Source organism: Dicentrarchus labrax, unplaced genomic scaffold, assembly GCF_905237075.1.
Source record: "Dicentrarchus labrax unplaced genomic scaffold, dlabrax2021, whole genome shotgun sequence".
Classification (NCBI taxonomy): domain Eukaryota; kingdom Metazoa; phylum Chordata; class Actinopteri; family Moronidae; genus Dicentrarchus; species Dicentrarchus labrax.
In genome coordinates this window covers 1159873-1187029 of record NW_026136713.1, presented here as the reverse complement: position 1 = coordinate 1187029, position 27157 = coordinate 1159873, and the positions used below count along the sequence as shown (strand labels likewise).

At 40.2% G+C, this 27157-nt stretch overlaps 1 protein-coding gene and 1 long non-coding RNA gene across 3 annotated transcripts in view; both read right to left on the bottom strand.

The window, feature by feature from the left end:
• The window catches only part of slc7a11 (solute carrier family 7 member 11), a 30873-nt gene extending 24755 nt beyond the window's left edge, over positions 1-6118 (bottom strand). The window contains exons 1-2 of the mRNA XM_051421243.1: positions 5362-6118; positions 2679-2805 (exon numbers count right to left, since the gene is read on the bottom strand). Of these exons, the coding sequence (XP_051277203.1) occupies positions 2679-2805; positions 5362-5650 (416 nt within the window). The 5' untranslated portion in view covers positions 5651-6118. The remainder of the gene's footprint in view (positions 1-2678; positions 2806-5361) is intronic.
• The window catches only part of LOC127375288 (uncharacterized), a 346390-nt gene that overhangs the window by 287093 nt on the left and 32140 nt on the right, over positions 1-27157 (bottom strand). The gene's annotated exons all lie outside the window — the stretch shown is intronic.

The following is a 27157-nucleotide window of genomic DNA, read 5'->3' as shown; positions in this document are numbered from 1 at the left end:
GTTAGTAAATGTCTTTTGTTTTTAGTCTTACGTTCCTAGGAATTAGTCAGCATTTTGTTTTGAGGAGTTAGATATAACTTTGAACAATATTGAACCACCATGTTTGTATAGTAGCACAGAATCGGGGTTTCATCATAGATTATTTCCAGGATATTTGGTCATTGTAATCAATTCCTACTAGTTTCTATGCTTGGTAAACAAGCCTTTAAATATCCAGGTTTTCCAAGACGGGTGGGATCGCTGAGAACAGACAAATCTAACACTGGTTCTGGATAAGGCTGTTTGCGTTTTTCCCTCACGCTTGGAAGAGGAGGGTGTAGCGAGGGAGTTGTGATTGCGATCTGCAACTACGCCACTAGATGCCGCTAAATCCTACACACTGGAGCTAATATTCACTACGTCAGAACTTATTCTGAAAAAATGTTTCCATCTCCCATTAAGCATTAACTCTAAAAGGCAGAAACCGCCCCAAGTAAGGGTAAAAGCTTTATAACAAATTCCATTATTCCAATTTTTACATTTCTGTCAACTTTTCATCAAAATAACTCAGTCTTCATCCTGGCCACTCATTAACCACCCTGAAACCAGACCCCACTGTGACTGGCCATTTCAGCTCTCATATATCTCCATGTAAGTTCTGTTGTAGCAGGTATTATGTAGTTATTCAGCAGATGAGAGTGTGTGTATGTGTGTGTGTGTGTGTGTTTTTGTGTGTGTATAATATCTGATTGGCAGCATCCTGGACTGTTCCCATAATCCAGCCACTATGTGGTGGACAGTGTGCTGCTGTCTATAGGCTTGGCTTCAGTAAGAATCAAATAAGTCTGGCCGGTCCCACAGGCTCATCTTATGGCTCATCAGTATTTCCCTCTTCATTTCCCACAGCAGCCACTGAGCTGCCGCAGCCGGGGAAATCTCTCTTTGTCTCCCCGGTTCTTGTTTTCATTCTCTGCCTCTGTCTCTGTTCATTTCCCATGGTTTCCATTCAGTCCTGCTAGCCTGAGGCCAGCATAAAATTGGGCAGCTCAGGATAGCTACTAGATTGTTTATACTGCTGCGCCTTGGCTGTGTACACACACAGCTGCGCATGGGGCATTTTCTCACCTCGCTGGTCTAAACTAAACTCAGTATTCCACATCACAAGGTCACAGACAGACAGGACCTTTATTTACCTGCTGTGGTGGGCTCTGTCACCCAGCACAGTCTGACAACCCTTCTGAAACACAGGTTATATGTCAGGGACACATATCTTCTATAAATAATTGCATTTTGTGTAAATTGCTTGGATTTAACTCTTTTTTGACAAAGTAATTCACTTTACTTTACTTTTGTGTTCATTTTACTTACACAAAAGGTAAGCATTGTCAAGACATAATGCAATATGGTTAATAGATGGGTTTCAAACTGGAGTTTATGAGTGGTTTGAACAGGCTTTAAATGCAGGGACCAAGATTTTGGTTCTAGTTTCCTTTTGCAGTTTGAGTCGTATTGAGCAATCACGTTTGAACAGGCTTTGGTTGCATGCAGGTAGACAGTCTGAGCAAAAGAGGCAGAAAGCATTTTGTCGAAATGCTATCTCAACACCCTTCGGCTCCCATGGTTTAAATTTGCATTCATATGCAGATATCTCTTCAATATCAGTCTGGTAAATTCCTGTGATTGAGTGTACCAAAGTTGAACTATTTGCTAAAGCTTCTTTCTGATTTACTCCACTGTGAAGCGAATGGCTGCTCAGTTTCACATCCAACAGACATAGAGCAGCATAAGCATTAATTTGGAGTTTGTGCTGCTGGCCACCTAACAAATGTAACAGAGGTGTGAATCTTCAGTGGCCCCCCGATTCGATTTGATCATGACTCACCGATTCAACGCTTCAAATGCATTGAACGATATTCAGTGCAACTCAGTGCATCTTGATGTTCACTTTCAAAATACAGGGTGTATATTCTATCACTCGCTGCTCATCTCTGCCTCCCAATGCCATATCTTTCAACATATAAATTAGCCTAACATTTGCCCATAATTCAATGCAAGAGAGCGTTGTTTCAACATAATGACGAGAAATATTTGGTCCAGCTGAGGTTGATCAACAATCAACAATAGTAGGCTATACTTTTGTGTATACTGCAAACACCCAATTATGTTCTGTCAGTGCATTGATGCAGAATCTTCCACGTCCGCATTGCAATGCGTCTCAGAATTGAGAAATTTCCACACTTCCGCACATGAAAGTGAGGACCCATTAAAATGTGAGTTCAATATTCACTCTCTTTTAACTCTGTTTCGGTCTCTGTTTTGGCTAAATGCTCCACTACGTTCACCAGCTAGTCTCTAACTGTGTCTGTCTGCTGTTTGCTGCTGAGCAAGTAGTGTACAGTGGGTTCTTAGAGCTTTGTCATTGAACACAAATGCCTGCTGCTGCTATGAACCAAGTTGATGAGAGCGGAAAGAGTGAACCAAAGAGTAAAGTTGTGGGCTGTTAAATTATAACAAAGAGCTGAAAGAAGCCAATACATTCCATAGAGCTAAGGGGAACTGCAGAGCTGGGTGATAATTCTTTGTGGAGTCATTACTTCCCAATGACAGTGATTTGACCCTTTGTTAACATAAACATATTGATTAATGTAGCTTTAAGCCTAAAGTTATAGGTTCAAAAAAGCACCAGAAGTAGACATTACCTTATAGCGATGAGATCAACCCACAGTCGTATGAAAGCCATCTGAGGTCCGAAGGTTTCCATTATATATGTGTAGTGTCCACCAGACTTCTTAATAGAAGTCCCCAGCTCAGCGTAGGACAGGGCTCCTGCAGGGACAGAGGTGACAGATTAGCTCTAGTTGGAACAGAACTGTCCCAGGGCTGTTAAACTGTCTCAGCTGTCTATAGAAATGTACAGTCTCTCCCTGGGCCCCATGACCACCCAAATATATTACTGTGGGAGCCTTTTAGGGTCTCAACCCATAACTTAAGGAAGAAAGATTTAGGTGGACGGATTTTAATTACAAGTTTAGGGAATGTGAATAAAGGGGAGCAGGATAAGGGGTTAGGGAAGGGTATTCAAGGATAATGTGCTTGGGTCTTTCATTACAGAGCAGAAACTGAGGGATTTAAGGATACCGCAACAATATATGCTACAATACACAGATGTGAACAACACTTCAGCACTGCCTCCTTGAGCACCCGTATTCCAACCCTGACTGCTTGAAATTACAACTACATACTACTGAGATGTTTTCCCAATAACATGGTGGTGACAAACATAATCACTCAATGTATTATGTTCAGTGACAAGTGGTTTTAATGAATGAGATGTAACACACTAGAGTCACAGGGTACACGTACAAAGACTCCAGAGACCGGGGTTCATATCGAGACTCCCGTTTGCAACGAGGTTTAGGCAACAAAAGCCTAAGATTTATTTCCAAACAAGCAGATTTGGTGATTGTTGGAACAGTAAAAAAAATAACAAAGATGAGTTTTATTTTGTTTGTCCATTTTGAATGAAGTCACAATGTTACAATGATATCTGAGGTAAAATTACAGTTTTTGTCTTGGAGTCTTGCTGTGAGCGATATCAATATTTGGGCTTTTTCTGGTTAAACAATAGGTCTATCTCTGTAGAGATAAGTGAATTAGGGTTTATTTTGGTCAAACCAGAGTTGGTGATTTTTGAAAAGACTGTGGAAAGACTGGTTTTCAGTGAGTTTTCTTTTGTTTCTGTCCAGTTTGAAGTGAGTTAAATTGCTAGGTTGAATTACTGGTTTTGTCAATGGCATCTGGTTGGTCGTAGTGCCCGTTGGTACCACCTTTTTAGGTAAGTTAATTTTGTACAACCTTTAACAACCTGCCACTCACAAGTTGGGGATAACTGTGGCTTCCTAATTTATAATGCAGAGACTTTATCATTTATTCAGTGTGCACCAGTCCCATTTACTACAAGATGTGCAATTACAGTTTTTTTGACAGCAAATTGTGATCTACACTCCTTCTTTGACAACACAATGAGCACCCTTCCTGCAGCCTCAGGTGGATCAGGATTGGATTCAGTTCCATGATCACAATGACTGGATTAACCTGTTTGGGGGCCCAGGGGGGCAAAACCTGATGTTGGGAGGCCATGTTACATCCAAGTTCTCATCAAGCACCCTCCTAATACAGTTTGTTTTGTCAATAGTGTGATTTACTTTTAAAAATCTTATTTTATTACTCAAAACCTTAGCTTTTAGGTGCAATGTAAGTGCAAATTCCTGTTGTTTAATCTTGAAAGGTTGAACATAAAAAATAGTTCAGAAGTTGCACACAAAGCCTGCTTCTAGAAATAAAAAAGAAAAGAAAAAAAACACACAAAATAGGCTCACCCTTTCAAAATAAAACAATGGTGTTTGCTCACACATCACACCTAAAGACCAAACCTGGGTTTTTAATAAAATTATAGTTTTTAGAGGAAATGCTTTTATTCTCAGTAATAACTTTTATTGTACTTTTGAGCATACACAGTAAATAAACGTTTTGCGCATACACTGCACAGTTTATCCTAGGTGTTTAGAAATTAAAAACTATTTTTGTGCATACGTTGTACATAAAAATCAAGCATAACCTAAATTTTTAGTAGTGAAGTGTTTTCTTTGAAAATAAAAACCAAGCCTAATCTTTGTTTTAAGTAAAAAAGCAGGTGTTTTTATGCTTAGGTTACACATAAAAAGCTTTGAAAAAAATATTTTGGGGTATTTTATACCTTTTTTTCTAACAACAAGAACTTTTTTTTAGCAAAGGTTGGAAGTCAAAATCAGGCTTGAGCTTTGTTTTTAGTTGGGCACAAAAACAATATCAACCTCAGTTTTGCAGTGAAACAGTATGATCAACACATGGGTTGCTCATAAATACGGAAGAGAATTATGGCCAAAAGAAAAAAGAAAAAGAGTTCTTAATTTAGGTCAAAAGAAATCGGAGTGTTTTTTCAGAATTCCTAACCCTCTTCCCGTACATAAAGGCCAAGTTTAACCTATAGGTTTTTAATAATAATACAGTATTTGTGTTTATAATTGGAACATACTTAACAAGCTTAACCTCTGTTTTTAGTTGTCAGAAAGTTGTTTCAGTTCCTCCTAGTTTCCCTTTTTATTGACTTGTGGCATTTAATTGGAAAGCATCCTTTCCTGGAAGAAGACATCTGGTGCGTCACATTGCTACACTTCTGTTCATTATTTTCTCCATTTGTTCCCGGGACTTATTTCATCTGAGCACAGACAGTAAACACATTTTGAGACTTCCACCTCTACCAGCACCTTTTCCATCCGATGCAGCAGCTCTCACAGAAGGAGACACATCTCTTCCATCTGAAACACCTGTGAAGCAACTCACCGAAGAGTGACAGCACCCCGCAGGCGATCCACACTATCAGAGACATCCCAACACTGCCCGAGTGCTTCAGGATGCCCTTCGGAGAGATGAAGATCCCCGCTCCGATGATGGTGCCGATGATGATGGCGATACCTCGGAGCAGGGTCACCTTCTTCCCCAGCCCCACCTTCCTGTCGTCCCCGTCCTGCAGCTTCCCGCTGCCGTCCGACAGAGTCCCATTTGGGGATACTTTGTGTCCATTTGCTGCCACTCTTCCATCTTTTTGAGCAGATGCAGACTTTTTGGTCATTTTTCAAACACTGCCTAACACACACACACACACACACACACACACACACACACACACACACACACACAGTCTCTCTTCTTTTGAATGGACTCAAAGTGTGTTTCACCTGTGATCTGTTCCCTGGGTCTAGCCTGGTCTCACTCAGCCTCTGTGACTGGTGCAGGCAAAGTTACAAAACTGGAGTAAAACTAAAATACAGGAGGAAAGACCTCCTTGTTCTGTCTTTCTCTCTCCTTCTCTCTCTCTCTCCTTGTCATTCATGCCCTGTTCACTCACTGCACCGCCCTGGAGGCCTGCTCTTCCCCTGTCTGACTTCACCAAACTTTTTTTTTTCTCTCTCTCTTGTTCCTGTTTCTCTGTTACTCTTGTCTGTATTGCTGTCTCATCCTGCGTTTGCCTTTCTGTTAGTCCGGCCCCCTCACTCTGTATTTATCCTCTCCCTAGTTCTTCCTCTAAAAGCAGCTGTTGCTCACTGGGGTGAGGTGTTCCTTTGGTGCAAGGTAATCGTGACACAGCAAGGAGGGTTGATTCAAAGTTACCTCGCCTACATCAGGCTCTCTGCTCCCTCCCCCGGTTTTGGTTTAGTCTTCTTACCTGTTTCAATTCAACATGTGGCTCTGTTTGTAACACACTTCCATTCACATTTAACACATTACCAGAAGATGTACGACTCCTGCCGTCCTGGAGTAGTTCCATTTATTGCAACCGGTAGGAACAAGTTGGGATCAGACAGAAGACCACTATAATAAGGTTTCTCACAGACTCCTTTTCATTGTGGTCGGGTGTGGTTTAATGTGAAAAGAACAGTAACTAGGTTGTGTTGGCAAACCCTTTACTTGGAACAGATCCACTTCAGCCACACACACTTACACACACCTCTTATTCTATGATAGTGTATTTGTATAGTGACACGAACAACAAATGCAACCAAAGAAGCAGAAAAAGGAAATGAAACACTTTTATTTTATTTAAGGCTGGTGATATGTAATAATTTGATATTGTAAAGATAAAATCCACCCAGTGTTGGAGAGTTGTAATCTACATGTAATTAAACTAGTACTCTGCTTAGTTTAGACGTTTTGTGTTGTGTTACTGAAACTCCAAACTATTTTGGGCCATAAGAAAATACATTTTCATTTATTTTTGCTTTTCCACTGACCCTTCCGTAACTTAACTTCCTCCTTTCTTGTATTAAGGTATGCTATGTGCTAGCCTGGTCAATGTTGAAAAGACAACCACATTTCAGCTCTACACCAGTTAGTAGCTATCCAGCTAGCTTGCATTTAGCTAACATTAGCTATCAGACCTTACTAGCTAGCTAGCTCTACAATGGTCATTTAACATTTGCTATCAGATGTAATGAGCTAATTAACGATTAGCATAAACTTCAATTAATAGCCCTGGCCCTTTTATTTTCTTCAATAACCGAACTCAACCTGCTAATATTTTGGACAGGCTTTTATTTCATTTTGCACAAAACTCAACAAAGATGGGAATCAATAGTTTATTTAAAGCAGTATGAACATAACTTATTGTATAAAAAAATTAAGCTATTATAAATATATCAAATACTTCTCATTCATTTTATTATTTGATACATGGCTTTTTTAGACATTTTCCAAATGCGGTGGTCTTTTCAATAACTAGCCTAGCACATAGCATATCTAAGTACAGGAAAGGAGAAAGTTGATGAGTTTCTGACCGTGGCTTGCTCAACTCTTATTGGGGCACAGAGTAAAAAATGGGCGGGACTTCAGAAGGAGCAATTGAACCCCCTTTGGAACCCCTTATCAATAGAACCTTATCAATTCCCATCCCGAAAGTGCATTACAGGACCGCTGGCTGCTTTCTGAGGCTGTGTGGAACTGAAGCTGCCATGTGTTGTACTATAAAGCAACAGGAGAGAAGTGTGAGAACCAGGGGGCCAGTTGGAGCCCACAGTTCATTTTTGGCCTAAGGGCTTCCTAGCAGGTTTATCTTGTCCTGCGACCAAACATGAAGATAAACCAATAGAATCTGTCTATCATAGCATATATGGTGATACTTAAAAGACCGCCTTTAGCTGTTTGACTTGTTACTGGATGTTACAATTTATAGTCAGTCTGAGTGATTTACAGTCTGCTATGGCTACATTTAAACATTGTAAACTTAGTTTTCCTCCATGTTGGGATTACAGTAATGTGTCTGATGTGTCTAATAGTGAAATCACCATAAATCAGATCCCTGGAAGTGGTGTTGTCTCAGTACTTAGATGACTCAGGAAGCTGTCTTGTTTAGAAAAGTCTGGGATTTCTGACAGTTTGAAAAGTTAGTTCAGTTATCTAATATGTTCCTGAACAAACAATGACTCAATCCAAAACACACAGAAACAGGTCTAATCTGTCACTCCTTTGTTGTCATATTATTATACTACTGGCTAGAAGCCAGTCAAATGAATGTGATATTTATATAGAACATTGCAGGCAACCTGACGGCTTTATAACAATATAATAGATACAGAAGTCTACATTTTTTGAGAAAATCACAAAAGCTGAAATTAATTCTCACAAGTAACCAGTTTTTTTAATAAGTTAAGATAGCACAGGCAGTTCGGGAAATATTCTGTAAAGAGGGCCCCATGAAAAGTGTTACATAAATAAAATGAAATTGATTTGAATACTTCTGAGAGGCAAGCACATACAGGAGCAGCCTCTGCACATTCCTCCTCTCCAGACAGCAGTGGCAGAGGTGTAACAGTCTGCCGCTCAGGTGGAAACAGGTCATATAGTGTGCCAAACCAAGTTTGAGATAAAGACACTGCAGGGAATTCAAGGCCAAAGTCATACATCTCTGTATAAAGACACACGGGAGATTCCAGGACACCCTCACAGTGATAAATACTTAGTTCATTACACAACAGAGTGCTCAGCAATCTTCAGTAAAGTTGCGCAACATTGGAGAGTTTTGCAGTGTTGGTACATGGGGCAAAATACTGCTGCGTAATTATTTGTCATACATATTGTCAACCGTTTGTCTCCTGTAAAAATGGTGCAACGATAAGGATGATGAATGTTTCTGCAAACAGTTTTCCATGGTGTGTTGTGCATTTGTAATATATTTAGAGGTTGTCTTTGATATGCTGTATCGCTCTTATCACTGACATTTTAGCCACAGCAGCAGAAACCGCTCTCAGAATCAGCTTGGGTCCCTTGTCTCCCAGTGCATGATTGGGGACTGTGGTAATACAAATGACTGCAATCAGACTTAAATTCATTCCACTCCACACGTAGTGTGCTGTTTTGACAAGCCAGATTGACCAGTTATCATTTAATAATCAATCATGTGTCATTTATTTAGGAAAGCTTGGAACTTCTCTGACCATGTTCTTTCATTTTTCTTTTGGGTAAATGACATATCCACAAATTACACTGTAGAAAGATGTCACCTCTGCTCCATGCCAGTGTCAGAATCCTTCCCAGCAGTCATTTAGGCGTTGAATGGGTTGAGTACATACAGCAGCCTGCACAAACATTACCAACCTGGGCAATTACAGCTCAGAAGTGGGAGCTGGGGTGACATTCACAGCTGCTATCTATCTGCTTCTAAAATCAAGACCCAAATATATGTGCCTGAAAGCAGATTCCAAAGTTGTGTTTTGGCTTGTTTGAGTCAATGTTGGACTTGGCAGCCTTCACTCGGCATGTTGCTGGGTGCCAGCTGGATGGATCCTTGTTTACTCCTGCTATATTTCTTTTCATCAACTTTTCTATTGAGTTCATCTGAGATTATGTTTACATATTATAATCATGATAATGTTCCTATTATTAGATATGTATAAGTATTATTGGTAATAATGCTCGCAAAGTGCTTTATGATCATTGTCAATGTATGCAGAACCTTTATTTAAGTTAAAGTAACAACACTGCAATATAAAAATACCCTATCACAAGTAAAGTTGAAGTCAGTCTGAATTAAAAGTATATTGAAAGTAAAATTTTACAGAACAATACTTCCATAAAAAGACCGGTGTGCATTGTCATGACTGATTGCAGCACCCTTGCCTCCTTTTCCCACCCTACCTTTCCAAATGTGTAAGCGTTCTGATTTGTACAATATTTTGTAATAACTGTAATATAGTGGATGTAAAAAGGGGCAAAAAAAGAGGTAAATAAATGTAAACCCTCAAGACTGCACTTTAAAGCTGCAGTAGGTAGCTTTATAAAAATTACTTTTTATTATTTGCTGAAACTTTCACTAAATCCTGACAGTAGTACATGAGACAGATAATCTGTGAAAAATGGCTCCTCCTAGTGCTCCTAACGGCATTTGCAAGACTCCACCAGGCCTGAATGAAAACAACCAAACAGCCAAGAAACCTAGTTGATTGTTGAGTCTCATTTCCAAGTTATCTTATAGCGCCGCTGCCATTAGGAGCACTAGGAGGAGCCAGAGGAACAAACATTTTTTAACAGATTATCTGTCTTGTATTACTGTCAGGATATCGTGATAATTAGTCCCCACCAAATTCAGATCAAACTGTCACACTAGTGCTGATCATTCGTCTTTGTTTCCTGTCGGAACTGCATAGCCAATAAGACAAATTGTCATGGTGATAACCATAATGCTAAACTCAAGGCTTCAAAACAGTACTCTACAAACCAATGGGTGACGTCCTAATAGGTTGACAATTGTTTAAATCTGACGGGTAATTAGCAAAAACCCAGTTAGCTAATTACCTAGCTGATGATTGATGTAGATTAGCTAGCTAGTTAGCTTGCATTTTGCTAACCTTAGCTAACTTAAGAAGTGGTATATATATCTATATCGCTATTATCTTTTAACCATCTTCAAAATTTTGGTTGTCTTTTCAACATAGACAAGGCTAGCATATAGCATATCTAAATACAAGAAAGGAGAAAAGGAGGAACCCAGGTTTCTAAGGGACAGGACTCAGGATGGGTCAATTTTCTGTGAGTTCATTAGAAGTACACAATTCAATTCAATTCAATTTTATTTGTATAGCGCCAATTCATAACAGAAGTTATCTCAGGACACTTTTCAAATAGAGCAGGTCTAGACCGAACTCTTTATAACATTATTTACAGAGACCCAACAGTACCACCATGAGCAAGCACTTGGAGACAGCGGCAAGGAAAAACTGCCCGTTAAAAGGCAGAAACCTAGGACAGATCCTCCGGCTCTAGGTGGGTGGTCGTCTGTCTCGACCAGTTGGGGTGAGAGAGAGAGAGAGAGAGAGAGAGAGACAGACAGACAGGTGCACAGCAACAACAGTATTGGCAATGGCAGTCAAGCAGGACCATGGCAGGAGGCTCCACCAGGATCCATGAGAACCTGCGAGACGAGAAAGCACAAGAACTCCGGGGAAGAAGTGGAGTTAGTAACATGCATTAAAGGGACATGAATGAGTGCAGAAAGAGAGAGGAAGAGAGTAGCTCAGTGCACCATGGGAAAGTTCACATTACAGTTGTTTCTTGATTCATTCAGTCATAAAAATATGTATTAGTGCATATTTGAGTGAAACGTTTGGTTGGGCCAGTGAGCAGTTGGAGGAGCAAAGGAAAATCAGTGGTTACTAACTGCATCCATTACCATCAATACCCTCCTTAATGTCACTATATTTAGTGAAAGGTTGAGAATAAGGCCTAAGGGAGACCCCTGTTTGGGTTAACACAGCTGCAGCTTGACTTTGTTTTTTATAACCCTCAAAGAATACTTTACATGTTGCATAGTTCTCAACCAGGTAGTAGTTTATAGCAAAGCATAAGGGTTCTACTAATTGTGTGAGTTTGTGCATGTGTGTGTGTCATAGTCAAAATACAACCGCAGCCGGTGACAAACAGCAGAAAGGGAGGGATAGAGGGAGAAAGACAGAGATAAAGGGGATTTTCTGTCTTTTGTTCACTCTGTGTAGGATGACAAATCTCTTTGCAGATTTGATACGCTCCCCCCTTCCAGCTAAATACTCTTGTCAGGACAAGTGTTTAAAGGCAAAAGAGAGAGGAACAAAAGAGAGGCAGACACACAGAAAGATTTGGATCCCTTTTGAGTTTGACAGCCTCCAAACTACCCATTCTGACTGAGGAGGCAGACCAAGCCAAGGACACACAGTTACCTCTCACTGAGTCTTTCATGTGTTGTATAAGCAGCCCCGTTTTCCCCTTCCACATACTGCCCGACACAAACATGCATCACCCCTCGTACCCTCATTCTCATCCCCTCACCCTCAATCCACAGCCCCAGCTCATGAATCCATGAAGACATGTCTGTAGAGGGGCCCCAGCCAACCAGGCTCTGCAGAATTCATGCAGAGTGGGAACACACAGCTGGATCACCTGCAAGCACTGACTAGCTGGGTGTTTCAACATAGTGTTTCATGACACTAAAATTCTAAAACTAGATTTAACATCACCCCATGTAGAATAAATTCAATTTCAACCATTACCAGTATTATAGGCTACTGCTCCATCAAACAAAGACTGTTTGAACAACAACATTGTTCAACATTATTATGACACATCCTGCATAGAGAGGAATTACATTGCAATTTTTTGGGAAAAGCTGCAGTGAAATCAGGCATTTTAGGCTGGAACAATCCCCAAAAAAAGCCTGTGAAATCCAAGAGGGACTGGTTTGTTTATGTGCTGAGCCACGGCCCATCAACAGGACCAACCAGCTTCGTCCAACTCTTGATGAGCTTTGTCCAATAATGATCCACAGAACATTCGGTAGCAGTCGGACCTGGAGGTTTAGGACAAGGACAGAAAATGGAGTTAGATGGTCCAATAGGCTTTTTTGTAGAGCACATTGAGCTGGACTATTTCTTGGGAAGCATTGGCACATTGTTTCGAGTTATTTGGCAAAGTTTCATGTTTCTAGCTCATTCCAGCTCACAGAAATTTAAGCCAATGCAATAGACAAATAATAACAATAAACCGACACAAAAACAATAATTGTAGTGAAGAATTACAGGGATTTAAGGTGTGAACTGGTTCATCTTAGGTTATAGTGCAGCCACAGATACAAGTTTTCCCCTTCTTTCGTGCTAATAGTTGCTTAAAAACCCATAAACAGTTGAACTGCTTTAATAAAATTCACAATGCCTGAATAAGTATTTGAATCCTCTGTACACCTGGCTGAATAGAGCTCCCCTTAAGTCAGTCTGTCTGTGTAATACCACGATTAGACTGCCTAATGTTTTTGTCTTTTGAGATGGGTTGGTTGCTCTTGGGTCTAAAACAGAGGACGTAAAGTGCAACACAAACACAAAGAATAGAGAAATATGTTAAAATGTACTCAATCTGTGTGTCCCATCCCAACACAATTTGTGCCCATGTGCATTAGAAGAGTTGCAACTAAAACCAAAGATCTAACAGAACAATGGCCAAGCATCAGAGAGAAGAATATACAGAATTTGTTAAAAAAGAGATCTACTAAGTATGTATGATTAATACAGACAGAGAACTGTATAAAATTTTTAATGCGGTATTTACAGGAAACAATCTGCTCAGAATTCATCCAAATCTCTGGCTTTACACAAACTTCCTGCCGTTATTGTGTTCACTGTTTGGGTTCACTGTACAGTTTATCAGCTGTTCTCCACTGTTACACAATGAATATAATGTAAAATATCCCTAAAATATGTCACATAGTTTACTTTATCATAAAAAATGGGTCCCTTAAGGAGAAAGGTTAGGAACCACTGGGCTACCCCATTCATCAGGGGATCCCCTTTTTTAGGTTAGAACAGCATCCTTCTAAATGTCTGTGCATGTCCCTGCTCATCAAATGTGATGTTGTAACTTCTATTCTCTTCTGAGTCTTGTTTTTTAGGCTATATTTGTTTACATTTCTGAATAAGCTTGTAGCAGCTCCTGTTTGCAACTATCACTGGATTACTTTGATTTGATTACTTTGCACAACAAAATGGCATGATCCTCTTGTGTGAGTTTAGTTACAAATGTTACGGAGGGAAAGCATACAATATTTATTTGTTTGTCAGGGCTTAAAATGCCAGAAGATCTGCAGAGGGGTTTTAATCAGTCAAACAAGAGGGAAAGTTGCATTGGTTTGTCAGGTATCCTGGTGATTTTTCTTTGGTGTCCCTCTAACTCCTGGTTGATGAACCTATCCTTATGTATGATAGATAAGACATAATACAGCGACCTCTAGGGTCACAGAACGCACAAGTGTCTTAAACTTGCATTCTGATGGCCAGCAGGGCGCAGAAATACGATAGTATTGAGTCTTATGGCGAAGTGAGCCTACTTCTTCTTGTCGATCCTGGTGGAGCCTCCTGCCATGGTCCTGCTAGATTGCCGTTGCCAATACTGTTGTTGCTATGCACCTGTCTGTCTGTCTGTCTCTCGCTCTCTCTCTCTCTCACCCCAACTGGTCGAGACAGACGGCCACCCACCTAGAGCCGGAGGATCTGTCCTAGGTTTCTGCCTTTTAACAGGCAGTTTTTCCTTGCCCTTGTCGCCAAGTGCTTGCTCATGGTGGTACTGCTGGGTCTCTGTAATTAATGTTAAAGAGTTCGGTCTAGACCTGCTCTATTTGAAAAGTGTCCTGAGATAACTTCTGTTATGAATTGGCGCTATACAAATAAAATTTAATTGAATTGAACTTCTCACTTGATTAATTAGCCCAGTAAACCGTTTTTCTAATGAGTTTATGGTCTCAATCTCTAGTTTTAGTCTTCTTCCATACAGCATGATGTTCATTTGGTAAATGATGGTCCCATTTAGAGTAAAATAGACCATAAAGCAGGGTATGCTTTAGGGTGTGGCTACCTTGTGATTGACAGGTCATTCTCAGTGAGTCCGTCCAGCTCAACGCACCAAACTCAAATCAAACTGTCAAACGAGGCAGTGCTGATCAGATATGAATCAAGATTCTGTTACTGCGTTGACTTTTTCCCCACCCAAATCATTTCACAAACATATTTTACTAGTTTTTTTTTAGTGTACTATTTATCTGGAATACGAGATTGTGTGCGACAAGGCGAGCTGCCATTGTTTCCTGCTACAGGAGTTGAAACCAGCTGTAGCAGCAACCTCTGGTTCGTCTTCCAACATGGAAGTAACAAAAACAGCAGTTCCTCTAATGGTAGGTCAGAACTGCCAAGATGGCGACCACACCAAGCTTCACAACAGCTCATCAGAAACCTATTGTCCATGTTTAATTATAGAGTCTATGGTTGAAACCAAGTGCAGCCAATGAGCACTACTGGTTGCAAAAATCAACATGGTGATGGCAAAAATTCCAAACTTTACTTTACTTTACTTTAAATCAGAGTCACATAATAAAACAATTTTAAATCTTAACTAGGTCCTGTCCTAGGTTTCTGCCTTTAACAGGCAGTTTTTCCTTGCCCTTGTCGCCAAGTGCTTGCTCATGGTGGTACTGTTGGGTCTCTGTAAATAATGTTTTAAAGAGTTCAGTCTAGACCTGCTCTATTTGAAAAGTGTCCTGAGATAACTTCTGTTATGAATTGGAGCTATACAAATACAATTGAATTGAATTAATTGAATTGAACTAGGGTTCAGAGGTTTCACCATAAATGCATCATGACTTTCTGTGAGCTGGTGCACTTTTTTTTTTTCACCACTGCCCCTCAGAAAGACTGAGTCCGCCACTGCGCTGTGGTCTTTATGCTCCTTTCAACCTTTACATGAACACGGTACAGAAACGGCTGCTTGCCATCCTTTTCCTGTTCACATGAACTTGAACTTATGTGTGAATCAAAGTCAGAATTCTGACATTCTGACAACACTATGATAGTGATGGGTGTAAAGATGTTGTTTTTTCTGCCATAAGCACAGAGGAGGTCATAGGAGATGTTCAAAGTGAAAAACCTTTTTGCTGCCCTGTCAAGTGCAAACCTGGGAGGGTCATAGAGAAAATCTGTAAAGAATACAACCCTCAGCCAGCTGTTAAGTGTGTTTGTATAGCTCAGCACTTGTTATGATAGCAGGTATTTGTATGGAATGTGGAGTAAGCAGCAGCAGTGAAAACAATGTCATAACCAGTTAAGTATTGCCACAAAACATGTATGCACACACAGTTTTTAGTCCTACACTCTAAAACGTAATTCAGTGAACCTATCTTCACTACGTAATGAAATGCCTGGCTGCAAGATAAAACTTAAATTTTTTTTTTATTTAGATAAACCTTTTAAGATTCAAACATTATTTGACTTGTGGAAAAAAAATTGAAAAACTAATTGGAACAAGGACATTTGCAAGAGTAACCTAATCAGCTACGTCTCGCAGGTTCTTATCGATCCTGGTGGAGCCTCCTGCCATGGTCCTGCTAGACTGCCATTGCCAATACTGTCGTTGCTGTGCACCTGTCTCTCTGTCTGTCTGTCTGTCTGTCTGTCTGTCTGTCTGTCTGTCTCTCTCTCTCTCTCTCTCTCTCTCTCTCTCTCTCTCTCTCAAATTCAAATTCAAATTCAAATTCAATATGGGCTTTATTGGCATGAAAGTTTTTTTAAAAAACAATATTGCCAAAGCAAAGTATTCAAATACAATACAATAAATCAAAGATATATACATTATGAACATTATATTAGTTATATACAGTGTGTGTGTGTGTGTGTGTGTGTGTGTGTGTGTGTGTGTGTGTGTGTGTGTGTGTGTGTGTGTCTGTGTGTGCCTCAATCAATCACTGTCCCTCAGGTTGTGGCATGTTAATATATACTGGGCAGCAAGGTGTGCCCTCTCTCCTTCTCCGAGGAGTATTTTTAATTTGGAGAGGTCCTTCAGCTCTTTGAAATCTGGTATCAAAGAGCTGAACTTGTTAAAATAAATGTTTCTAGTATTATTTAATTTTGTACATTGTAGGAGAAAGTGCATCTCTCTCTCTCTCTCTCACCCCAACTGGTCGAGACAGACGACCACCCCCCTAGAGCCTAAGGATCTGTCCTAGGTTTCTGCCCCTTAACAGGCAGTTTTTCCTTGCCCTTGTCGCCAAGTGCTTGCTCATGGTGGTACTGTTGGGTCTCTGTAAATAATGTTTTAAAGAGTTCGGTCTAGACCTGCTCTATTTGAAAAGTGTCCTGAGATAACTTCTGTTATGAATTGTCGCTATACAAATAAAATTGAATTGAATTGAATTGAACTGAACTAACTTGTTTTTGCTACCAAATATTAAGTAAGTGGTAATTTAAAACACCTTTAATTGTATATTAAATACTAATCCCTCTAACTCAACATATTTGTTGAACATAAATCATTTATCAATTTTCAGTTGTCATAACTCAGAAAGATCGATTCAAAACATTTGTTTCAAAGTACACACAAACATCACACACAGTAAAACAGTATACTGGAAATACTACAAAGTATTTACAGCAAGCATACACCACTCAGTCTTCATTCATGCACAGGTTGTTTTAACTCAATAACAGATTTTCAGCTTCATGCACTTGTACTATCTCTGAGCTGACCCACATTAAAGGAATGCTATGAGAAAACAAGGCCTCTTTGGTGCAATAAAGTAATGTGACACATTTATTGTGAATAAATGAATGAAGAAACACTAGCCCAAATAAAGGCCTTTGTCAGAGGAACACTAGGTTACTCAAATGTTCATGCATATTGGCTTCCTCTTACAAAAACACATTTACAAAATAAATACATCAATAAATAATTAACTAAAAAAGGCAACATTTCCTGTAGAAAATGTGAGTGTGCTTGCTCTTACTGAAAATTGCAGGTCCAAACACTGTACATTTCTTCAAATGTTAATTGCATGAAGGAAGCACTTAAAGGTTATATATACAAAATGTACTTGCCACTATGTAACACTAGAGCATCAGCATCTCAGCCCAAAACAATGAGTGTTATGACCAACCAGACTCCATAGACAAAACCAGTCATTTTACTTGGCAGATAATCACAAAACACACTAGATAAACAAAATAAAACTCAACAAAACAGGATCTGTTAGTCTTTCCAACAATCACCAATAAGTCAAAGTAAACCTTTAATTCACAGAGTTATAAAATAGCAGCAAAACGTGCTCAACACCGATTGAATGTTTTTGCCACCGATAAACTCAGGTTGTTATTCTAAGTGTCTGATGGCAAGGATTCCTACAGAGATAGACCTTTTTTGTCAACCAGAAACAGCCATAATGTTGCTATCACTCGCCACCAGACTCAATAGACAAAAATGCAAACTGTACCTCGCATATCATTGTAACAAAAGTGGACAGAAACAAACAAACAAAAAAAGATAAAATAACATCAAAATGATCCTCATCATTGTTCTTTCCAAAGGGGAATAACACTCCTTTGCCTACCCCACCTCCTCCACCATTGCATCCATCCATCCATCCATCCAGGTATTCTCTACATCCACTCATCCTGTTCAGGGGGAGCTGGATATCTGTCTATCCCAGCATGCATTTGGCAAGAGACAATGGTTGTGTTTTATTTATTGTGGTCATTTTCCTGCTAACCTCAGCTACTTGATAAATTTATAGGAACAAGCCCCAAGTGCTAAATTTAATTTAAAAAAAGGAAATGATGGTCCAGGCCATGTGCAACAAGCAATTAAACACAGTTTTACAACATTATTGATTAAGGCAGGCAGCTTTTCCAATACAAGCTCTTCCACACATCCTGTGGTCTGATGTATCCTCTGCAGCCTGTACAAACATGCTGTCACTTGACATGAAGAGTCAGTATGAGATTTTAAATCCTTTAGTAGGCTGGAAAAGTGACAGTTCCAAAATTGAACCCCTGTAGGTCGTGACATTCCCAATTTGAAGAACATTTTTCTGATTGTAACGCGTAAATAGAGCATTCTGGTGCACTTTGAGATGAAAATAAACATAAAAAACACATGTTGTTCAGGTTATTCTTAAAGACAATCTGCTGTTGTTACCTTACATAAAGTCAAAAGAGAATAACAATGGCACATCCACCCTGGCATAAACAGGAATGAGTCATTGGACCGTATCTTGCCGATCTGAAACGCAAGTATCAAACGCTAAATGCAAGTAGCTTTGTGGGCGGATCTGTTGCTATTATGCCGGCGGGATAAATTACTCTTGCGCTCAGCGCAAATCTAAAATGGGTTGGTCTGAAGTAGCTACATTAGTCATAGGTGTGGTTTGGGCGTAACGTGCAATAAACCAATCAGAGTGTCATCTCACATTCCCTTTAAAAGCAGGCGCGCTTGTTCCAAGGCTGATTGCTATTATAACGGCGGATTGGCCAGGCGCACGCCTGGAGCGGTTCACAGCCGAGGAGACCGACGTTCTCGTCAGGGCCGTAAAATACAGACAAGTGACATTATTGACATGAAATAAATGAAACACAGCCATACAATAAATCCAAACAATGTAACGCAGCTTCGCAGGAAGAAGACCCTGGCCTCGGCAGCAGTGCGCACGGGCCGAGCAGTGCGCAAGGGCCAGCTGAGGAGGGAGCAGCGCAAACACCAAGGTGCAGAGGATCCAGACCCACTACACGCCGGAGGACCACCCGTTCCTGCAGCAAACCGGGTTTGACATGCTGGAGTGGGAGCTGTCCGGGATGCGGCAAAGTATTAATGCCCGTCCTGACCGGGTGGCGATGTTGCTGCTGCCTCTCAGGCGCTTCCCCTCAAGCCTGCGCCCTTAAAATAGCATCTGAATAAGCGCCACTGACTTTAGACTAGGTTTTTCCTGGTCTGTGGCGGAATTGTTTTCCGAAACAGCAAAATAGCACCAGGGAACGTTTGCGCTGGAATACGCCTCCTCTTTTCGCTGAACCGCCCCCCAGAGCGCAAGTTCATTCTCTAATTTAGGGACGTGTGTCGAGTGCAAAATAGGAATTATACAAGCGCCAGTGTACAAAGTCAATTGCAAGATAGAGCCCATTATGTTGCTGCATCTTTGAGATGGGTCTGGACTTTCTTGCAGATTTCTGTGCCAATTATAAAATAAATGCTGTTTTTAAAAATGACTGCAGAGAGCAACAACCAATATGAGCTTTACTGATATGTTCTGACATGGTCAATAGTCAATCTTGTATAGGCTTTGAAAAGACATGTGGATGTTCAAGGTGGCAGTTCAAGCACACAGCTCAGCTAGCAGCTAGAGTTGGTAACTGCAATTACACCCTGTTCCCATGAGCCGCCTAAGCAGTGCGTAGCGTCTCCAGCGTGTGAAGGCTGTGTGTCCTGCGTGGCATCCACACAGAGAGCATATGGGCTGCAGAGCTGAGCCCTATGTTTCCCTTTATGACTACCAACAGCTCCTCACTGTGCTCTTTGGGTGGGAGACACAGCTCAGATGTGCAGTGTGAACAAGCTGTAATGGTCAAATTAACTGAAGAATTTGACTTTCAACATATTTCAGTCCCTCCAGGATTTCACAGGTTTTTTGGAGGGGTTGTTGCGATGCGTACTGCAATATTATTGAGAAGCATTTTCTTTGCAGATTGCAGGAGGAAGTGAAAATTGCAGTTGCATTTTTTTTCGTTGAATAAAAAAAAAATAATCAAGGAAACTTATTCCAGTGAGAATAGAATTGCACTGTTTGGGGGCTAAATGTGAGATATGTCACACACATCTGCATGGTCTGCATCTTCACAACTAGAAACGAGGAAGTAAGTCTGGTGGGGATTGATTTAATTTGCAAAATCGTAACTTCCTGGAGGATTATCACCGAATGCAATGCCACTGATTTAAAAGCAACAGGAACAGAACAATACTGCAGTCAGTAAAGTTACTAGGGAAAATTAAAAAAGGTAGCTACTGGCTGGTACGTCGGGAAAAAACAGCTATCAAGCTCTCGATGAGTAAACTCTCAGCCTCGTTTAAAAGATGAGTTTTTACCCACCACTACCCTCTGCTCCGTAGTTTTCTCACAGACCGACAGCTAGCTGGCCAGCTGGCTAACATATTTAGCAGTATAGTAATTGCCATCAAAACAGGAAGGAAGTGCTAAAGTAGTAAAGCCTCTTGCTTGATTTGGTTGCCTGGGTCCACTGTGACACTGATGTGAGGTGACTCCCCGCCGTGTGCTGTAAAGTTGAGGATATTAGAACTTTTGTGCACGTAGAAAAACACAAAGTGCAGCCCATGAAAGGAGCACACCTGTTCAGATAGACGATCCATGTGGGTGCCATATGGTTTACCGAAAATGACAAGTTTCTTTATTATAGAGTTTTGAATTCAGGTTGTTTCTGTCCTCCCTATTGTCTCCATCTGAGGTGAAGCACAGTGACTGACTGATATGAGATTTGTAATTAAAGGCCAGTACAGTCAAAGATACTGGTCCAACCTGACTCCACATCCACAGTCTCTCAGACATACCAAGGCACGCTGTTGCAGTTGGCCATGTATTTTTCATGCTCTAATCAGCAGGGATTCATAATATATTAACCTGCTGTTTCAGCAAACTAAAGGCAAGAGAAAGGAAGCAAGAACAAGATTGTGAGAATGTTGTTGAGTTGGCAGCTTGTTGGCTGCCAGCTTCAGGCTCTTTTTTGTGTTATTAGCTATTAATCTGTCATTCTCTACCAATAATGTGGTTAGTCCTGCAGTGAGGCCTGCTGGCAACACTACACTTTCACCTATTCATGGAGAGGGCCTATGAAATATAGATTACTGCTGTGGGCTTCACACAGAGGCCTGGCTTCTGTGGCTGCATGGTCAAGTGGGGAGGAAGACAATGGCTGTGATTTGGAATGAAGTAACACAGTGTTCAGTCAACATGGTTTCACAATTCAGTGAAATGGGAACAAACTCTGAAAGACAGGTTCTGCAGACAAATAATGAACATTATGTTCCTTCAGGATGAAAGAGGTGAGAGATATGTTCCCACATTTTCACATATTTTCTCATGAAATGATTATCTAACAGTTAATTATTGCCAACAATAGACAAGTAGGAAGTCACCCTGGTCCAAATATTATGAATTGCACTGTGCACTGTGACTGCACACCAATGAGGAATTATGAATGGATTACTCAAATTGGAATTTATCTAATAAAAATGACACAGTATTGAGTGAGAACCAGTTTGATGTTTTTACAGAACATTTCTGCAACCATAATCTACAGCAGGACTAGCTAAATCCTGTTCTCAAAACTATAATGCAGCCCGACCAGTTTAGCATGGCATTAGTTACCCTTCTCGAAATAAGGCTCTCTATCACCCTACTGAGCCTAGCCTAAACAAGTTATCTGATACTGAACAGAGGAAGCTATTATAGACTTCAAGCTGTAATCTCCTGTCTGGATATAATCTGCTCAATAAAAGAATGCAACATGGTTTGCATGTTATTATGAGACAGGAGTTGATAGTACATTACTCAATATCTATATTAAACCCCCTACAAGTAACTTTCAATTTGTGTTGATTTTGGTGACCCCTGTGGACAGAAACGGTAGTGTTTCTACCACCTCGTTTAATTGATTTCAAGGGAAATCCAACCCAGTGGCAGGCAATAAAACTGATGATTTAGAAATAGCTAATCTATTTGCTGATGGTGTTGTTTGTTCATGTAAGTCATACAGACCTTTCTGTTGTCAAGGACAGGATAGTAAATAATAGTCATTAAATACCTAATGATGGATTTAATGGTAGCTTTTGTTGTCATGGTAACAATCACATCTACTCTACTCACACTGTCCTTTGGTTGGTGTGTTTTCAGGCCATAAATCAACTGCACCAGAGTCCACTTAGTAGTGGACTGAGACCCTCCTTTTCAGTTGAGTGATTCAACAGTTTGACTGACAGCTTTCTGGCCAACCCAAACAAACTATACTATCCAAGCAAACATGACAGTTAGTTTGAACTGAATCAAAAAGGATAAATATGTAAGTAGCCTAAATATAAGTAAGTAATTCAACTCTTCATAAAGTGCCTATCCAAATCAGAGTTACAAGGTGCTGTAAAATGCAAATATTAGAAAGTTAAAACATGAAATAACAACATGAAAAACAATAATAACTACACAGAAGGCTCAAACACATTGCAGAATTAAGTGCTTACAGAACAGGTGAGTTTTTAACAGCTAGTGACTCACTTTGAGTTTTTTTATAATCAGGGGAAGGCGGTTCCAGAGGGTTGGAGCCACAAGTTCAAAGGACAAAGAAAAGTTAGCTCAGGTTTTAAGTCTATATTTTAGGACCACCAGAAGGCCTTGGTAAGTAGACCCCAGAGATTTCACTGAGGTCAAGGGACACAAAAGCCAAGTTTCAAAAGTGCAAAGTTTCAAAAAAGAAATTGTCTTTACAAATGTCTTATTATGAAGAAAATAAATGCATTGATCACATTTTTTTTGACCTGAAGGATACATACAATACATTTTGGTGAGAAACACTCAAAAAGACAACTTGAATTATTTAACAGGAAACTCCACAAGTACTCTTTAACTTAAATGTATGTTGAGCGCTGGAAAGGGGGTTGTTCAGCAGTCTGACGAGACAAGATGAAACTCCTGCCAGTACTTGCGGTGCCCAGCTCTAAATCCTATTTCTCTCTCTCTCTGTCGTCCTCTTAACAACCTATCTAGGAGTGATAATCCATGTGAGCATTAATAAGAAGGGAACAGACAAGAGAAATAGATATTTAAGGGACAAAGTTAGTGTCCACAGGGAAAGGTGCAGTTATTAAAGTCAGGGAAGAGAATGAAAGGGAGAGGGCAGATAATAAAGTGATATACCAGGGTGGCTCTCCACATATACGCCTGAGGATGAACAGTATTAGATCAAATCTGACCTGTGACCACCTTTTACAATTCATCTTTTATAGGAATGTGCTGTCAACCATGTAATGGACAGACTGAAAGACAGGCTGATGACATTCCTGGAGCTCAGAGACTCGGGCTGAAGACCCAAAGGTCGCCAGTCGAATGTTGGTAAGGAAATGTACTGTAACCAAGTGTAAAGCTATTGGGACATCACCCATTGGTTTGAGTACTGTTGTAAAGCCTTGAGTGTGGCATCATGGCCGTTGCTATGTAGGTTTTTTTCAGCCATCAGCAGTGATGCCCTACGAGTTGAGCTGCTCTCATTGGCTGCACTCAAAAAGATTTGAGCCAAGAAAAAGGCAATACAGTAACAGATTGATTCATATTTGATGAGTTTTGTGCGTTGAGCTGGACGGACTCACTGAGAACAAGGAAGCCACGCCCTGAAGCAGGGCTTTTTAATTAAAATTAAAAATTCAAGTGGGCCAGAATTTAAAAACCAAGAAAACTTTATTATTATATTATTATACAATAGAACTATCTACAACTTAGCTGTCATTGTATCCCTTGTGAAAGTTTCTCCAGAAAGTTTGGTGTTTCTCAATGTGGTGCCTCCGAATTTTGTGTTCTATAACTACCGCAATACGCTCATTCCAAATTGAACCCATTGTTTTGGCACACATTTTTTTGTTTGCAGATGGTGGTAAAATAAACAAGTACTAGCCAGTCCAGGCAGAGGTAAACTGACGTTTTCATTGTCAGTTTTATGTTTCAGGGTTGACAGAGACATATTTTCCGTAGAGCCTTTCCCTACTTGTTATTGTCAATATCCAGATGTTTTGAAAAACTACTGTGCATGGTCAGAACTCACATGATAAAACTTTTACTTGATGAAAGATATATTTGGTGGTGTCGCTACAACCATAAAGATCTGGCCAATTGGTACTGTACATGTGCAACTCAGATATCAGATGGAAACTTGAATTCTGGTACGTCAGAAAGTGAATAGGGTTAAAGGTTAGGGTTAATATGCATAACTATGTTTTCATGTGTATAATCATCTGAAAATAATACAGACGTTGTGGGTTTCCTTCCGTGGAGGCCACCATGTCGATCCGCCATAAATTTACAGTAGATATACTAGCTCTAGATAGGGCTGTTTTGCGGTCACTGTAGCTTCTCCTTTGTGCTTGGAAGCCAAGGGTGAAGCAAGAGAACTATCCCGCTAGATGCCACTAAATAATACATACTGTGTAAAGGGGTGGAATTTTAACGGGTTTGGAAGATACTCACAAATGATGTTGTCCTGCTGATATGGGTGCCAGAAAACACTGAGGGCAAATACAAACAGTGTATTTTGTCTTAATTTGGAGAACTTTTTTAGCAGCCATCAACACACCATCTTTTTTTTTGTATTCATGACACAATTCTAGGTGGGTTCTTTGTGACACCAGATAAAATGGTATAGTCATGAAAAGCTTTATGTGATCTGTGTCCTACATAGATAAAAAGACTTCCATCTTTATTGGAAGGGAAATAATTCTAACCCTAATCCTAACCCTATCCCTAACCTTTTTTTTTTTTTTTACCCAAGCCAATTATCATTCCCTAAACCAGAACCCAAACAAACTTTAACAATAGTGTTATCACATCATAAAACAGAAGTATTTTTCAACAGTGATTTGTAACAGTTTTGGAAGACAAATAAAAATGACGCCATCCTATTGATAGGGGTTTCAGATCAGACAAACAATGTATTTGGTTGTTTCATTTGGAAAAAAATAATTTTCCTTTCATCTATAGCCATCTCTACAGGGAATGTAAAAACTGAAACAATCTGACCCTGTGCCTTCCAAGTATATAAACTGAAGATCAAATAAAAACTATTAAACAACTCATTGCTATTGCATATTGACATTTCTTGCCATGATGGAATGCTTCATATCAAACTGTGCAAAATTACAAAGCTTTTTCGGGCTAAATACTATAATTCACTGTCAAAGCTGCTGAAGTCCTGAGGCTCCCTCACAAAGATTTCTCCTCACTCTGTGAATGACTCCACCAGTCACAGAAGCAAAGGATTTCAATAAGCCAAGACAAGCCTCTCTGAAAATATCAAGATAATGAGAAATTCAAATAAACACAGTGGAGGAAAAAGTCAATACACTGAGGATGTGCGGGAGTGGAAGAGAGTCGCAGATGCATTAACACCAAGGTCATTTATTAAGCCCACGGCTTCGACTCTACCGCAACAGCATTCAGAGGGAAACTGCAAATCTAATTTTCTGCGCATCTCATTAGTTGCTGAGCGACCACACTCACTTATCATTCTCTGTTGTGGTTTCTTCCAGTGTTTTCATTCTTTCTCTGCTAGTTTCAGTAATTGCCACGGCCTCTGGCGTGGAGTGTATTTGGACATCCTCTGGAGCTGGTGAGCTCTGTAATTTAACCGTATTCTTTTAACAGACACTGCTGACAGATACTTATATGTGTGCGTGTTTAAAAGGGTGGGAAGGGTTGTCTGATTGCCTTTGTGAGTAAGTTGGTTTATGGTGGAGTTCAAAAGATAAGAGTTTGTAAAATCCTCCATAAAACCCTCTGCTGGAATTCACCAACTACAAATCTGAACATTTTCATGACAAGATATAATGGGTAAACAAATCTTTCCCTTCAATTGTGTTCTTGTCAGGAAGGAATCTGAGTTTCTACAATTAGTACAGCTCTACAGTCCTGTTTTTATAAACTGTCAACATTGAAAAACCCCAGACCATGATCATCAGCACATTGGACAGCTTGCTTTGTTTATGAGACATGGACACAAGTGTTTTCTGGTGGTGGACCTAGGGCTGGGAATATAACATTATCACAGAGACCCAACAGTACCACCAGTACCACCAGTTGAGTTGACGCTAAGAACCCTCTGAACTGTCAGAATTACAGGTGCATTGTGTGATGGAGGTGCTATGTTTTGGCAAGGAAAAAGAATGTGTGGTTCTGCTGCATCGATTTTAAAACAGGGGAGTGCTATTTTAGTGCAAGCTTATGTGACTTCACCTGAAGAGCTGCCACTGTGGCCATAACAATTAGAGGACAATGGTTAATTGGTTAATCTTTAATGTTAATTCTTTAATGGTTATATAGAGGAAGTGTCAGTATTATTAGTTACACAGGAATACATCTTAAGTTTGCTAACATTAGCCATCATTAAAAAACCAAGGACCACAGCACTCAATGACTACAGACCTGTCGCCCTGACCTCTGTGTCCATGAAGGCTTTTGAGCGTCTTGTGCTGTCTCATCTGAAAGCCATAACGGACAACAACAGGTCTGTAGACGATGCATCTGGACTCCCCAGGAAATGTCAGGATCCTGTTTGTGGACTCCAGCTCCCCACCCACACCCATCATCCGGTGTGACTTCCTGGTTGCTTCCTGAGTACCATCATCACCCAGGACCTCAAGTGGGAGCAGAACATCAGCTGCCTCACCAAGAAAGCCCAGCAGAGGATGTACTTCTTGCGGCAGCTGAGGAAGTTCAACCTGCCAAAGAGGATGCACTGCCATCATCGAGTCCATCCTCTCCTCCTCCATCAACATCAGTCTGCCATTTTTTGCACATTCCTGTACAGCTCTTTACTCCTTTATTTAAGTATCCAGCCATTTTGTACATATTCTCTCTTTCTTTATATTTGTATATGGTGGCTCCTTTTTATTGTGTCTATTTTTATCTTTTATCTTCATTTATATTTTTCTACACTTGATTCTGATTCTTATGCACCAATGTACCATGGCGAATTACTTGTATGTGAAAACC